This window comes from Danio rerio, chromosome 21 (assembly GCF_049306965.1).
Source record: "Danio rerio strain Tuebingen ecotype United States chromosome 21, GRCz12tu, whole genome shotgun sequence".
Taxonomy (NCBI): Eukaryota; Metazoa; Chordata; class Actinopteri; order Cypriniformes; family Danionidae; genus Danio; species Danio rerio.
In genome coordinates, this window is record NC_133196.1 from 46,861,204 (window position 1) to 46,877,478 (window position 16,275).

Consider the following 16,275-nt stretch of genomic DNA (forward strand, 5'->3'; position numbering starts at 1 on the left):
AGAAACTTCTACAAAGTTTAAAGTGTCATTTAAAGGCTTAACTAGGTTAATTAGGTTAACTAGGCAAGTTAGGGTAATTATGCAAGTTATTGTATAACAGTGGTTTGTTCTGTATAATATTGCTAATAATAGTGACCATAAAATATTTTTTGAAAAATTTAAAACTGCTTTTATTCTAACCAAAATAAAACAAATAAGACTTTCTTCAGAAGAAAAAACATTATCAGACATACTGTAAAAATTTCCTTGCTCTGTTAAACATCACTTGGGAAATATTTAAAACAGAATTTTTTTTAAAGGGGGGGCTAATAATTCTGACTTCAACTATATATATATATATATATATATATATATATGCATTCATTTATTGATTTGGTTATACATATTTATTTATTTATTAATTTATGTATGCATGTATTTATTTATTAACGCATGTGTGCATGCACTTTTTTTACTTACACTGTGAAAAATCAGTAATGCATAAATATAATAACACTGGTGTATTTAATATGTTATTTGTCCAGTTATTGTGTTTATATTTAAAGAGAGATATAACCTAAAGTGAGATATAAAGTTGTGATTTATAAATGATTATAGAGTTATTATAATTTAAAATTAAAATTGACTGTTTTGAAAACTGGATATTGAAACGATATATTTGCATCCTTCCATAAAACAGACTTCCATAAGACTGTTGAACACATAGTGAAGTCAGAGCTGGAGTTACCCGAGTGCTGCCTCTGACCTGGCAGTTTGCCTTTGGAGAAACTCTCTGCGTCCAGTTTATAGGTGTCCTGCAGACGCAGAAGAGCTTTGGCTGCTCCCTTCTCATCCTCCTCATCTGGGAAATACTGTCTGTGCACCGACATGTTGGAGATGAAGCCTTCACACCACAGGACAAATAAAGAAAAACAAATAGAGCTGTCACACATGTTTAGCAGATACAATGTTCATCCAACCACCAGACTTACTGTGTGTATTGGTGCATTATTATCCATTATTACCCCCCCCCCCCCCCAACTCATTGCAGAATTAAATATACATCTTAACTCTCCCATTTTCACCAAAACTGTTAATCTGGAGCTCCAAAGGGTCAATATACATGCCTGGGCTGCTATAGCTAAACCTTTAATCACTCACGCAATGCTAACCATCAGTTTCATTGGTACCAGCAGCGAAAACCTTAAGCTTTGGACAATTTGAAGCATGTATTGTTCTCTGATGAGTCCACCTTCACTGTCTTACCTACATGCGGGTGAGTTATAGTGCGGAGAAGCCCCAAAGAAGCGCACCACCCAGACTGCTGCATGCCTACAGTGATGCATGGGGGTGGACCAGTGATGGTTTAGCTGCAATATCATGGTATTCCCTAGGCCCAATACTTATGCTACCACCAAACCATTCTGAAAGACCATGTGCACCCAACGGTTCAAATCAAGTCTTTTTTCAGTCAGCTTAACCATCCATCTGTGCCAGTCCCAAAATATCCAGAGTGGTTGGAGGAACATGAAAGTGAAGTTGAACATCTTCCATGGCCTGCACAGTCACAGATCTACATATTATTGAGCCACTTTGGGGTGTTTTGGAGGAGCAAAACTTTTTTCCTCCACCAGCATCATGTAGTGACCTGGCAACTATTCTGTAAGAAGAGCAGGTTTAAAATCACTCCGGCCACTGTGCAGGACTTGTATCTGTAATTCCCAATGTGATCTAATGCTGTACAGGCCGCAAAAGGAGGTCCTACACCATACTAATGAATAACTGGGGTCTAAAAACAGGGGTTTCAGTTACATTGTCCAATCCTTGTAAATATTGATACCAATTAAGATGCTAAAAAGGTTTGTGTTATTGAAATATTGAACCTTATTATGTAAGAATAATAAAATATAACAATTGGGGATTTTGGGGGTAATTTCTGTCAGTTTGCATTGTGAAATTAATTAGCTTATAAATGTTAACCAACTGGGGCGAAGCAGTGGCGCAGTAGGTAGTGCTGTCGCCTCACAGCAAGAAGTTCACTGGGTCGCTGGTTCGAGCCTCGGCTCAGTTGGTGTTTCTGTGAGGAGTTTGCATGTTCTCCCTGCGTTCGTGTGGATTTCCTCCGGGTGCTCCGGTTTTCCCACAGTCCAAAGACATGTGGTACAGGTAGGCTAAATTGTCCGTAGTGTATGAGTGTGTGTGTGTGAATGTGTGTGTGGATGTTTTCCAGAGATGGGTTGTGGCTGGAAGGGCATCCGCTTGCTGGATAAGTTGGTGGTTCATTCTGCTGTGGCGACCCCAGATTAATAAAGGGATTAAGCCGACAAGAAAATGAATGAATGAATGAATGTTAACCAACTGACAGCCTTAGTAATAACACTTCACCAAACTTGTGCTGATGTCTCTGTGTATTATCTATCTCTCTCATTCTTGATGATCATTTAAGTGGAAACATTCTCCAGAACTCCACGTGGCAACATGTAGCAACACATGCACACACAAGTCCACATTCAGCTGAGACGGGCCTTATGATCACATCACATTTTCTTGTTGCGATTAATCGCTGAAGCTTTAATAACGGTATGTAGTTTTATTATGAAATTGATGTAAGGGGGCTAATAATATTGACCTTAAAATGATTTTTAAAAATTAAAAACTGCTTTTATTCTAGCCGAAATAGACTTTCTCCAGAGGAAAAAATATTATAGGAAATACTGTGAAAAATTCCTGAATCTGTTAAATATAGTTTGGGAAATATAAAAAAATTAACAGAAGGGGCGAATGATTGTGACTTCAACTGTAAAATATTATGAACCGTCATCATGGCAAAGACAACAGAAATGAGCTAGTAATTAGTTATTAAAGCATGAAATTATGTTGAAAATTGTGTTCAAATCTTCTCTCCGCTAAACAGCACTTGGAAAACATTTGAAAAGGGTTGTTTGTTTAGGTCTGGGTCATTTGTAGTGTTGTAGGATGCTATAATCAAAGATAACGACCTGGTTGGAACCGTAGCTTTATGATAGCTGTGTGTTTATAGCGCACTGTAATTTTGTGGTGTGGTTACTGATATACGGTTTTATCTTTTGGCATTATCTCTAAGCTGCCTTTTAAGATATGACAAGTGATTTAGTCTGAAGCAAACGTGTTAGAACTGGTGGAGATCTCAAAGCAGGCCAAATATGATTGAAGACCATTTAAAACCTTTTAAAATATAAGCTGCTAAATATACTGTACACACTACCAGTTTAAGGTGTGCAGGCATTCATTCATTTTCTTTTCGGCTTAGTCCCTTTATTAATCAGGGGTTACCACGGCGGGATGAACCGCCAACTTATCCAGCATATGTTTTACGCAGCGGATGTCCTTCCTGCTGCAACCCAACACTGGGAAACACCCATACACTCTCATTCACTCACACTACAGACAATTCACGGCGCATGTGTTTGGACTGCAAGACACGATAGACGCAAGACATGAGCACACGACCTTACCGTGCGCTCACACATATGCAACGCACATGCTTCTTCTCAGCGTCAACCAAAACCGAAACCAACTAGACGGAGACGCTGAGAATGAAACAGAGCGATGCCGACAGAACAGAACACAAACACGAGTACAAAACCACGCGTCCGAGGCACGCACAGAGCCCGCGCGGCCGCATCAAGCGGGAGCGCGCACGCTCTGCGCACACCCACGACACACAATGAGACACAGAGACACACACAATGACAGAAACAGGACAAGACAGAGCTAGGCTGCGTCCGAAACCGCCTACTACACAGTAGGTACTGCATTTGAATGTAAACGTACTACTCGGCCGTTAGAAAAGTATGTTTTATACAGTATGAACGTGAAAAGTATGAATGGAATTCGAACGTACTACATCCGCCATTTTGTCATGGTCACGTGACCTGCCTGCGTCAGTTGCGTCGCTTTACCCCCATTCATGAATTTGCTCGCGGGGCATCATGGGATAGCGCAGCATGCACGGGATGCGCACTCTAGAATCTCGCCGGAAGTAGTAAGTCATCCGGGTACTTCTTGCATGCTGTTTTTCGAATTCTATGAATTCGGACATACTACTCGGCTCGCATACTGATTTTAGCATACTATATAGTATGGAAGTATGCGCTTTCGGACGCAGCCCTAGTGTCCGGACTCTATGGAATAAAATCACTGTCATAAATATTTCATGCGTTAATAACTCACGCATCCGTAACTATAAAATCGTAAAGGAAAACGGAGCGTACTCGTAATTTTACGAGGGTACAATTCCAAAATCTGCGATCAGAACAGACACAGAGATACGACATTTTCTTTGTCTGTTTGTATACGACTGATAAATTTACGATGGGTGTACTTTACAAACACGAAACAGAGTTTCATCACGAACAGGACAACCTGATTACGAATACAAATCAAACAGCGACACTCTCAAAATTACGTCACCGCTGTCACAGGCATTAATAAACAAGCGAGAGCCATCGATCACAATGGTGCGCCTGCAGGGCACTCAGAGCCCCCACACACCGTCTCAGGTAATAGTTTGGTTATTCCCTCTTTGAGAAATGTCCGTCATGAGCTGTAATAAAGGTTGGGACTTAATGAGGTCCATTTTCGCTGTGTTTCTTGGACATTTTACAGAATCAAAATTTAGAATGGGCCGAGGATAGTGAGCTAGCATAATGTAAGTTAACATTACAGGCAGCGAGCGCAGTATCAGTGAATCAATAAACACTGTTAACTATAACATGACATCTGTTGATTAAGGCCCCGTTTACACTAGTGCGTTTTAGTTTTAAAACGGCGTTGTAGAATGAAAACGATCCGCGTCCACACTTGCGTTTTACCCAGCGTTTCTGAACAGCTCTCCGTCCACACCAAAACGCTGAAAACGCACATCACGTGACCACACACACACTCTCGGGCAAGCGCTCCAGCATTTTTACCCAGATGAGAGCTCTGCTTGTCGGACTGCTCATCACGCATCTCCCACTGGATCTAATCTCGCTATATTTGCTAAACGTGATATTTCATTCATGTTGTTGTCTTTATCTAACGACATAGGCCAATTCCCTGACTTTGGTCATTGGAATCTATTAAGTTACTTGTTCACGGGTAACATGTTTTGGTTAAGCGCAAAGATAAGTTAATGATTAATCCAGGTACATTGACTGATCGCTTGCCTTTATTTCCTACAATGTATAAACTTATTGTATGTTATACTTTTATAATTATCGATTATTAAAATTGATATTCAGCAAAAGAGAGGGTGCGTTTCGTATTTTCACTGAAATTGAAAAGAGGCAGTTGTTATCAGCTCCGTTTTGTTTTTAATTATCCACACAGTGAAGATGACGCTCATATATGCAGCACGACGCCTCAACATTTCTGCTGTCTGTTAAGTTGCTAATATTAAAAAGAAAATAGGCAGTTCCTTAAATCATGTTTACATTTTATTGTTGAGAAAGTGAAACAACGTAGCCAAGGTGATGTAAATGAAGTTATAAAGTACACTGTTCCCTTTGAAGATTTACCCGTGTCCTCGGTATGTTTTCCATATCAAACTGAGAAGGGGGAGACTGCAGCCTTGATCAAACTTGCGAAGTCTGAACTTATAAGAAGAGGATGCGAGACTGAACTGTGTGTGGGCTACTTAATATTGAGGAAAAGCCCCAATCAGCGAACGTTTGCAGCCCCGCCTCCGTTTTCAGATGTCTCCGTCTTTCCCCATCCACACTGAGACGGAGCAGCAGCGTTTTAGAAACCGTAGCAAAACTTATGCGTTTTCAAACTAAAACGCACTAGTGTAAACGGGGCCTAAGTCACCTTTACCATAAACAAACAGACAAAGAAAGTGTCGTATCTGTGTCTGTTCTAATCGCAGATTTTGGAATTGTACCCTCGTAAAATTACGAGTACGCTCCGTTTTCCGTTACGATATTATAATTACGGATGCGTGAATTTTATTTACACACGAAATATTTATGACAGTGATTTTATTCCATAGGACTCTGCCACCAAAACAAGAAATTACAAGACCAGAGTGGCAGAACCCTGACAACTAGTATCTTGAGAAATATCTAGTCAAATATTATGTGCTGTCATCATGGCAAAGTTAAAAGAAATCAGTTATTAGAAATAAGATATTAAAACTATTAATGTTTAAAATTGTGTTGAAAAAAATCTCTCCGTTAAATAGAAATTAGGGGGGAAAAACAGGAGGGCGAGTCCAGCTAAACTAAAAGAAAAAAATGTTTCTCCACAAGAAAAAAACAATATAATAGAAAAATGCTCTTACTATTTTCAAAAACATGACATTTGAAAAACAGTTAACTTCACAGGAGGCTTAATAGTTTATATACACAATACTGTACCATCAGACGGGTCCTGAAGCACCAGGCTCTCTAACTCGGACCACTCTGTGTTGAGTCTCTTCATCAGTTTATAAGCGTTCACCGGGTGAGCCAGGAAGCCTTCAGGATCTGATGTGGATGTACGCGTCAACTTATCCAGTTTATTAGCCCAGCTGGAGCCAGCAGATGGAGAAGACACACAGCACCAAACACACACAGAAATGAGTCACGGCTTCATGTGCCGTCATGCAAAAACTTGCATTTCAGAAACAGACAGACTCACCTCCTGACAGTTTCAAGCTTCTGCTCCTCTGCTTGAATGTATTCTTTCAGGGACTGGACAAGTTCCCGCTCGGTGAATATGAGGTTGGTCATTTGGCCTGTGAAAAAGAGTAGAAAAATAGCTTTATGCCAGGAATTCCCAAACTTTGTTGTATGAAGGGCCAAAAATATATATTATTGAGAGCCATGGGCCAAAGGTAAATTTAACCAAACTATATTACATTCAATTTGCCATAGGTAGTTTCCTAATTTATTTCATAATAATAATAATAATAGAAAACATTACTTTAAATTGTATCAATTAATGCAGTATAACTGTTAAATGATAACTTTTTGCAATAAAAATTTATATCACAGTGGATTTGAATGCAGAATACGCTAGTCAAGTTGAATCTACATTTGCATTTACCCTTTAATTAAAACGCTTAATTTTAGTCAGCGTTTGACAATAAAACAAACAAAAGGTTACATTAGATTTGAAATGACAATCTCTAACCCATCCCCATTATTATCTTATCTCAAGCCCCGTTTACACTAGTGCGTTTTAGTTTGAAAACGCATAAGTTTTGCTACGGTTACGCCATCCGTCCACACTACGCCGGAGTTCTCGAGCGCCGAAAACTGAGCTTTTTGAAAACACTGGAGAGGCCGTTTTCATTCTAAAACGCTGCTGCTCCGTCTCAGTGTGGATGGGGAAAGACGGAGACATCTGAAAACGGAGGCGGGGCTGCAGACGTTCGCCTCTCTGATTGGGGCTTTTCCTCAATATTAAGTAGCCCACACACAGTTCAGTCTCGCATCCTCTTCTTATAAGTTCAGACTTCGCAAGTTTGATCAAGGCTGCAGTCTCCCCCTTCTCAGTTTGATATGGAAAACATACCGAGGACACGGGTGAATCTTCAAAGGGAACAGTGTAACTTTATAACTTCATTTACATCACCTTGGCTATGTTGTTTCCCTTTCTCAACAATAAAATGTAAACATGATTTAAGGAACTGCCTATTTTCTTTTTAATATTAGCAACTTAACAGACAGCAGAAATGTTGAGGCGTCGTGCTGCATATATGAGCGTCATCTTCACTGTGTGGATATTTTTAACAAAACGGAGCCGATAACAACTGCCTCCTTTCAATTTCAGTGAAAATACGAAACACACCCTCTCTTCTGCTGAATATCAGTTTTAATAATCGATAATTATAAAAGTATAACATACAATAAGTTTATACATTGTAGGAAATAAAGGCAAGCGATCAGTCAATGTACCTGGATTAATCATTAACTTATCTTTGCGCTTAACCAAAACATGTTACCCGTGAACAAGTAACTTAATAGATTCCAATGACCAAAGTCAGGGAATTGGCCTATGTCGTTAGATAAAGACAACAACATGAATGAAATATCACGTTTAGCAAATATAGTGAGATTAGATCCAGCGGGAGATGCGTGATGAGCAGTCCGACAAGCAGAGCTCTCATCTGGGTAGAAATGCTGGAGCGCTTGCTCAAGAGTGTGTGTGTGGTCAAGTGATGTGCGTTTTCAGCGTTTTGGTGTGGACGGAGAGCTGTTCAGAAACGCTGGGTAAAACGCGAGTTTGGACGCGGATCGTTTTCATTCTACAACGCCGTTTTAAAACTAAAACGCACTAGTGTAAACGGGGCCTCAGAGGGGATGGTGGGCCTGAAAAAAGATACCATGGGCTGTCTTTGGCCCTAGTTTGGGTATCTCTGCTTCATAAAGGTTGGTTTACACTTCTGCGTCAAGTGATCAGCGTGACCCTTGGCGCCTGCCTTGCGCGTAGTCGTGCATTTATACTTCTGTGTGTGTTACTCTGCAACAACACTTCCGGAACGCTAGCTGGCAGTAGGTGCTTATGTTCCTCTCTGTTTAGTTTCTTCGCAGGTGTTTTATTTTTACTGAACGCTCCCTTTATATACAAGTAGCTCAAACTCGCTCAGGCGGAAACCGGCAGACGTGCAACAACTTTAATCATATTTTACACAAAAATTTCCATCTAGAGCTCCCTCACTGGACTCTACACATGTAAACACTCGCTCCATCAGGCTACAAAGCCGACCAATCACTGAGCTCGCACTACGTGTCGCTTCGCTGTCTAGTTACATTTTTTGAGAGGTTCGTATCAGCGTTGACATCAAACGTGGTGAGGGCTATGCAACAGCACGAAGACTGCGCCGGACCATATGCGTGCGCTTGAAGCAGAGGTATAAATCAGCCTTAATATGTTACGGCACGTTTTATTTAAATAATCGAAACTTTTTTGCAAAATCAGACATAACTGTAGAAGTCAGTGACTGATAAATGCATGCTAAACTGAAGTACATTGTAAAAAATGTCCATGAGTTTTTCGTATTTTGTGATTCATGTTTTTATTTTTCTCCATTTATTTATGCTTCTGAGTTGCATTATTGGACCTTGATGCACCTTTTAACCTTTAAAAGTTGGAAAAAGTTACTTTTATGACCATTTTTAATAGTTTAAAGTGATAAATTCAACCCAAGCTCATTCTGGAAACGTAGCCCCGCGGACGTTTCTGGAGACCGCGATTTATGTGGCCGGAGGTACGTATGGCCACGTTTAGTTTTTTTCGAGCGAACGCTGCGGGGCGGTGTGGCGCCGCTCCACTCCTCCTCATCGCATTCGCTGTCTGACGGGCTGACGAGTGGAGGGCTTTCCCGATGCAACCAGTTTGTCCGATTAGCTCACAGTGTTACGTCGGCCGGAGGAGAAGGAGCCGGCCGCGGGGACGACCGGGATCGGGTCCGAGGAGGAGCGGTTCCGGTAATCAGGTAAGATGAAAAACAGAATCCAAAAAATAAGGGCGAGAACGTGGCGGGATCCGAAAACACGGTCGAAATCAAAGACGAGGGCTTTTTTTTTCTGGACCGCTTTTGCAAACCGTCGCTTGGGTTTAGGGAAGGAGGAGGAAGAGGAGGGCGGCCGGGTCGGCTGATTGGCCGGCCGCCCGGTCTATCGTTTAGTCGTTCAGCCAGCAAATCGGACGGACGGTCGCTCCACAGCGGCCTCCGGAGGCTTTTCACACGAGAACAGCGTGGGCGCGAATGGCGCGCGCTCCCGAGAGGCGCTCAAGACGCGGAAAAGCGCGTACAGCGGCCTCTTGCGGATCCACACGTTTCCACAATGAGCCCGGGTTGGATATATTCTCTGGGTTGTGATGCAATTGTGCGTGAGCAAAAGCTATGTTTCAGATCTGAATTAAAAAAAACACATACAAATTTCAGACCTTTGTGTGCAAAGGCCTTAAGACGAGAGGAAGACGATGTGGAGATTATTGGATATAAACAGGGACTACATCAAAATTAAATTTGGTGAAAAAAACGAGACTAAAATGTCTTAAAAAAAGATCAAAAGTGATCAACATAATATGTTTTGGCTATAATTTGCCATATTGGCTTCTACATTCTTTAGATGAGTGGACCAGAGTGCCCAAATTCATTGATTTGCAGCCAAAATCAAAATTTCCAAATATTTCAGCTGAATTCAATATGAGGTTTGCGTTGTTTTTATCTATATTGCACACCCCTATAGTTACTGTGTTAAATAAGATTTTTAAAAACTACTGACAAATTATTTAGACTAATGAGAAAGTTTCAGAAAGCATTGTGGTGATGTTGTTATTATAAATCTACAGTATTTACACGGCTCTGAATAAATCAATTGTCAAATGGTTTTCTTGTTGTGTCTGCATAAAGTTTACCAATTGAGGTAAAGATTTCTGCACGCGTGGGAGAAGAGAAGCTCAGAGTCGACAGCAGAAACACCAGAAATGCCGCCATGGTTGAGAAAAACCTACAAAAGAAACCAGACAGACATTTCAGAAATGTGCAGATGCCATTGAAATAACCCAAAATCTTTAAATGGAAATTGCGGCGTTCGTTATAAATAGATTTTGTAGGCAACACACTGGTTTGATTTAAAGATATATCTGGAGTTATAAGAGCAGCAAAACTACACACGTGTGTATTAAGCTGGTTTACTACTGAAGACTGCTTATTAAAGCGAGGTCAAAAAAGCTCTTTGGTGCTTCACCAAAATTGGGTCAAGAAACAGCTGCAAACTTTTTTTTAGGAAAAACAAAACACAGAAAACATGGCATGTTACTAAGCAATCATAGAAGTGTATACTTTCAGTAGCCAGATTACCTTAAATAAATCTGGGACAAACATATTCAGTCTAATGATTGTTTCATTAATGCGAGACACAGACGTTAACCATAGACGTCACTATTCAAAAGTAAAACTACATTAAAAATGTCCAAATGTGTGTAATAATAAACTTAATGCAAGACAAGTTTAAGTTAAAAGTCAATTCATAAAATCACATATAATCAGAACTGATATCGAGGATGAAGAAATAGAAATAACCTGATATACATTTATCCAGAGACTAGACCAGGGGTCACCACGGGCCTGTTCTAAAAATAGCTCACCAAAGTAAGCTGCATCTAATATTTTAATAGGTATTCTTTTTAAATCACACTTGCATTGGTGTAAATTTGAAAATTACTTTGTTATATATTTAAAAAAAAAACTTTTAAAACAATTTCAGACAAATTAAGTGTTGCATATTGATATTTATCTAACTTGATAAGTCATTGTTGACAACTACTGTGAGAAATCCTTAACATGATCAATGTCTTCACAATAGATGTATATTATTAATTATTAATAATAACATATAATTAAAAGTAAATTAAGAAAAATGTAATATTTAATAAGTGGTAGCCCTTCACACTAATCGGTTCTCAAGAAGTAGCTCTCAGTTTCCAAAAGGTTGGTGACCCCTGGACTAGACTATAATATAAAGACAAATAAGCAACCCCTGGCTAATATCTGTATGACCAAATAGTTTGTTTGTTCAATTGCTTGACTGATAAATACCTTAAACTTATACCTAAAAAATTACATACTACCAAATTTGGTCAGACATATAAGTCACTTTCCAAACCATTTTCATTCACAGTTCCTCACTGGTGGAATGATCTTTCCATTGCCACACAGACTGCTGATTCACTAGAGTCATTCAAACGACAAGATCACCTGAAAAACACCAGTGAGCAAAACCAGGATCCCATTTGAATTGAACTGAAGGGGGTTAATAATATTGATTTTAACAGTTTACATTTTTGAAATATTTTTTATTCCAGCCAAAATATTAAATATTGTATATATATTACAGATATAATATTATATATGTTATGTTATTTATTCATTTTATTTTCAGCTTAGTCCACAGCGGAATGAACCGCCAACTTATCCAGCATACGTTTCACGCAGCGGATGCCCTTCCAGCTGCAACCCAACTCTGGGAAACACCCATACACACTCATTCACACACATACACTACAGCCAATTTAGCTTATTCAATTCACCAATAGCGCATGTGTTTGGACTGTGGGGGAAACCGGAGCACCTGGAGGAAACCCATGCGAAGAATGGGAGAACTTGCACACTCCACACAGAAATGCCAACTGACCCAGCGACCCTCTTGCTGTGAGGCTATCGTTCTACCCACTCACCACCGTGATGCCCGCTATTTTATGTACATATCTTAAATGCTTTGGCATTCAACTTTGCTTTGAACTTGAGATAGAGAGAAGCAGGTTTTACCTGTCAGTGGGTGCACATGGCTTCTGAATAGCATAAAAGTGTGAGAAATAGTGGATTTCCATTTTATTTCAACAGTTTTTTTTCTACTTTAACCCATTAAAAATAATTAGTGTATAACAGTTTCATAACAAATAAAAAATTTAATTATGTTTTGTTTGTTGCATATAGTTAGCTATTTATGTGATGTTTATTAAATGGTGTGTGTCAATCTGGCTACCACCGCAAGTGTATGTTAAACCTGTGGGAAGTGTTGCTTATGATTAGGCATGGGACGATAACCGCGGTTTGGAAAAGTCAGGGTTTTAAAACCGCCAAAATTTTCTGTAATACCATTCCTAAGGTAGGTGTATGGTTTTTTTATTTACTTTTTTTGTTTTGTTTTGTTTTGTTTTTTAGGACAACGGTATCTTCAGCAGAACAAAAATTCAATGAAGCAGTTTTAAATTGTAAAGAAATGTGCTTTTTAAACAAATAAAGACAGCAGAAGTCAATGATTCATTTGAAATAATTAGCCTGACATGTTTACTGCTCCAAAATATCATAAATCTTTCAAAAAATAAAATATATTGTTTTCGAAGGGGGACATTTTTCTTTTTACCCAGACATTTAAAAAGAAGATATTTTAAAGCAGTAAGCACAATACCGGGATATTTTTATCAAAGGTTATCATACTGTCAGAATCTTATACCGGCCCATGCCCACTTATAATCACATTAAATGTTATATTTTTCACAAACATTTATGTGACTCAGAACCTCACCCTCTTTGTCTAATAGATGGACAACAGACCAAATACCTCTCTCCCACCAGTCTTTAAAAAAAAACAGATTTGTTTCTGCTGCTTTCACACCTGTGAATCGATTCAGTTGTTCTGAAACAGAGATTACAATTGTTACATTGTTGCTCTTTGCTCTTGGAGCGGTTCGCTTTCACACTGCAAAGTTTCTAATCGGACCAAAATAGCTAAAACAAGTCACGTGCGAGTAAACTCTCCTCACATTGGTCAGAGTGTCAGGGTTTATTTTGCAGCGTCCCGCTCAGCTGTCAGGAGAGGTGGTGGTCTGGTGGTGATTGACAGTGTGCACGCACGATGTGTCTGAGGAGAAATGCGGGGGGGTAGGGTGACGATGCCTATTTGAGGACCGGGAGGGAGACGCGAGATTACCGGGAGATCATCACTCGTTTGCGGGCATCCGGAGACTCGCGAAACTTCCAGCCCTACTCATAATTCTCTCTTCATATAGCCGTATGCCTATTACATATCCATAAAACACTGTGATATAACCGCGCTTGGATCGGATCGCTTTCTCACTGTAATCGAAACGCTCCAGGGTTCGTTTCAATCGAGCCGAGACCACCTCATTCAAGCGATCTCGGAGTGATTACTTTGGCGCGGAACAGAGCGTTATTGCCCTGTTCACATATGCCAAACGAACTGTGCTAACTGGGCAAACGAAACACGTTCCGAAATAAAAGTGTAGGTGTGAAAGCACCCTTAAACTTTAGGAACAAACTAACATGACCTCCAAACAACAACAAAAAAAAAAAAACAAAAAAAAAAGAAATGAAAAAGTTTTTTTTTTTTTTTTTTTTATTAAAGAATGCAAATATACAACCACAACCAGGAGACCGATATAAGAGACAAACAAAGGAGAAAAATACAAATTACATTAGCTGCAGAAAGAGAAAAAAAAAGAGATTAACAAAACAAAGGAAGGGGTGAATAAATTACAATTGTATAAAAGTGTATGAAATTAAATTAAGAGCATTGGGAAAGCGTTCTACCTCAAATCAGAGTCCGTAGACAACAGTTCTTCATATAGAACCAGGAATCTGACACATTTTTTGTTTTTACATATATGGAAAGATTTGAGCAGTGAGTCAACTTCAGTCAGAAAATGTCGAAAAGTAGGGACTGAAGCCATGCATTTTTGCTTATGTATAAAACAAGATTAAAAAGTTGAAGATAAATTCTTTAGATTTATGTGAAGATTCTGAGTAATAACAAATAATTTCTTTCAAACTAAAAGATTGTGCAAAGCTAGGAGGGGTGTTTAAATAACAATAGAGGTCAAACCAAAAATTCTGAACAAATTCACACGTACAAAATAAATGTATTAAAGTTTCATCATCCTTACCACAAAATATACAACTACTCGGAATATCAACATACAGTATATGGAAACAAATGAGTTAGCCGGATTTATTTTATGCAATATTTTAAAGTGGATTTCTTTAGTTTTATTAGGAAGGAAGTATTTATGAGGCAACAACCAAGCTTTTCTCCAATCTATATTATTAAGAAAAAAGAAAAAGTCTGAAAGGAGCTCAAGAGACTGATGACGACATATTCTAGAAAATGTCCTCTCCACCCACAGCAGCAGAAACATGCGGCTAAAGTTTGAGCTTCAGCAAAACTCTTCATAGAAAAAAAACATACATTCAGCTACACTCAATCACTGATGTATGCTCGTTTTTATAAAAAAATAAGTTGATTAAACTTAATAATTTACAGTAGATTCGTGCCAAAAATGATTTAACACCTGCAGAAAGTCAAAAACAACTCCAAATATATCTCTAAAATTCAGAAATTATTCTAAAACAAACCAACAAGTAAATTAAATGTGTTAAAATCATAAAATTAAAGCAACATATCATACATACTTTACCAGTGTTTACGATAGAAACACCGTTTTACAACTTAAACTACCACTTGCTAATACCATACAGCTCTAAAATGCATGACAGTCGATTAAAAGCGACACTAGCTTAAATAAAAACAATTAAAACAACATATTTCTCTAATAAACGTTATATAAATGTCAGAAATCACAGGTAACGCTATAACGCATTAACGTTATGCTGTAGTAGTAACGTAAGTACAGCGCGCAGTTCTAATACAAATCAAAACAACCCACTTACCTTAATGTAAAAACGGCTCAAATTTATTATTAATTTTGGTTTGAAAGGACCATGTGAGGGGACAGCTCTACTACAGGAGTTTAATAAACACTCGTCCGCTATGTTTCAGATGGTCTTGCAGTGATTCTTTAGTGGCTGCCACGTACAGAAGACCCTTCTCGACACTTTCCACACGCACCCGCAACCCTTCTGATAGCTGCGCATCCGCATTCCCAAGCACATCGCAAACGAACATAATCTCATCTAGTCCTTACTTGACGAAAATATCCGCCTCCATATTAAAAACAAGCGACTCTTTATGTCAGATAAAGGGTGTTTCTATTTGTCTCTGATGTAAGCATTTGACGTCTGAAATTGGCACGACTTCATGGATCCGTGTGTATTTGGTGGTTTACGGTAAAACTGAATCATGCTGGACTGCACGTTCCCTTTTGACTCGGGGGTTCTGCAGAATCGTTCAGCTGTAAGTTATGGGTTAACATGTAAGTTGTTAACATTGATAAAATAAAGTTGTCTTTAAAGTAATAATAATGACTATATTTTAGAAAAATGCGCAGGATATTGGAGTCATACGGGTGAATGTGTCACAAATACAGGGCTGTTTATTATTTAAACCATATAATTTATTTAATTTTCGACCTACAGTGTCAAACACCTGTGAAATAATCCTACCTGGATATTAATAAGGTATTTTGCACTATAAATTCATTAATAAGATATTTTTCACTGTAAAATCATTTAACAGTTTTATTGTGGTAGACAATCTGGTGAGGTATTTTGCACTGTAAAATCGTCCTGCCTGGTTATTAATAATGTATTATGCGCTGTAAAATCATCCTATCTGATTATTAATAAAATATTTTGCATCATTAATAAGGTATTTTGCACTGTAAAATCATCCGTTAGTTTATTTAATTGTAGTATAGACAATCTGATGAGATGTTTTGCACTGTAAAATCATCCTACCTTGTAATTAATAAATGTATTTTGCACTGTTTAACCATTAATAAGATATTTCGCACTGTAAAATCATCTACCAGTTTATTTAACTGTAATATAGACAATCTGGTGAGGTAATTTGCACTGCA

At 38.7% G+C, this 16,275-nt stretch overlaps 1 protein-coding gene across 8 annotated transcripts in view; it reads right to left on the minus strand.

Annotated features, from left to right (window-relative positions):
* The window catches only part of p4ha2 (procollagen-proline, 2-oxoglutarate 4-dioxygenase (proline 4-hydroxylase), alpha polypeptide 2), a 33,893-nt gene extending 18,577 nt beyond the window's left edge, over window positions 1-15,316 (minus strand). For 4 of the 8 annotated variants that reach the window (XR_012396484.1, XM_073934334.1, XM_005173892.5 and 1 more), the window contains exons 1-5: window positions 15,188-15,309; window positions 10,354-10,445; window positions 6,622-6,718; window positions 6,360-6,511; window positions 728-883 (exon numbers count right to left, since the gene is read on the minus strand). Coding sequence is in view for 6 of the 8 variants with exons in the window: in XM_073934334.1 (XP_073790435.1) it covers window positions 728-883; window positions 6,360-6,511; window positions 6,622-6,718; window positions 10,354-10,432 (484 nt within the window). In the remaining 2 variants the exon portion in view is untranslated. Of the gene's footprint in view, window positions 1-727; window positions 884-6,359; window positions 6,512-6,621; window positions 6,719-10,353; window positions 10,446-15,187 lie in introns of all 8 variants that reach the window. The other 4 variants (XR_012396485.1, XM_005173893.5, XM_005173894.5 and 1 more) reach the window with 2 other exon arrangements.
* Between the last annotated feature and the right edge of the window lie 959 nt (window positions 15,317-16,275).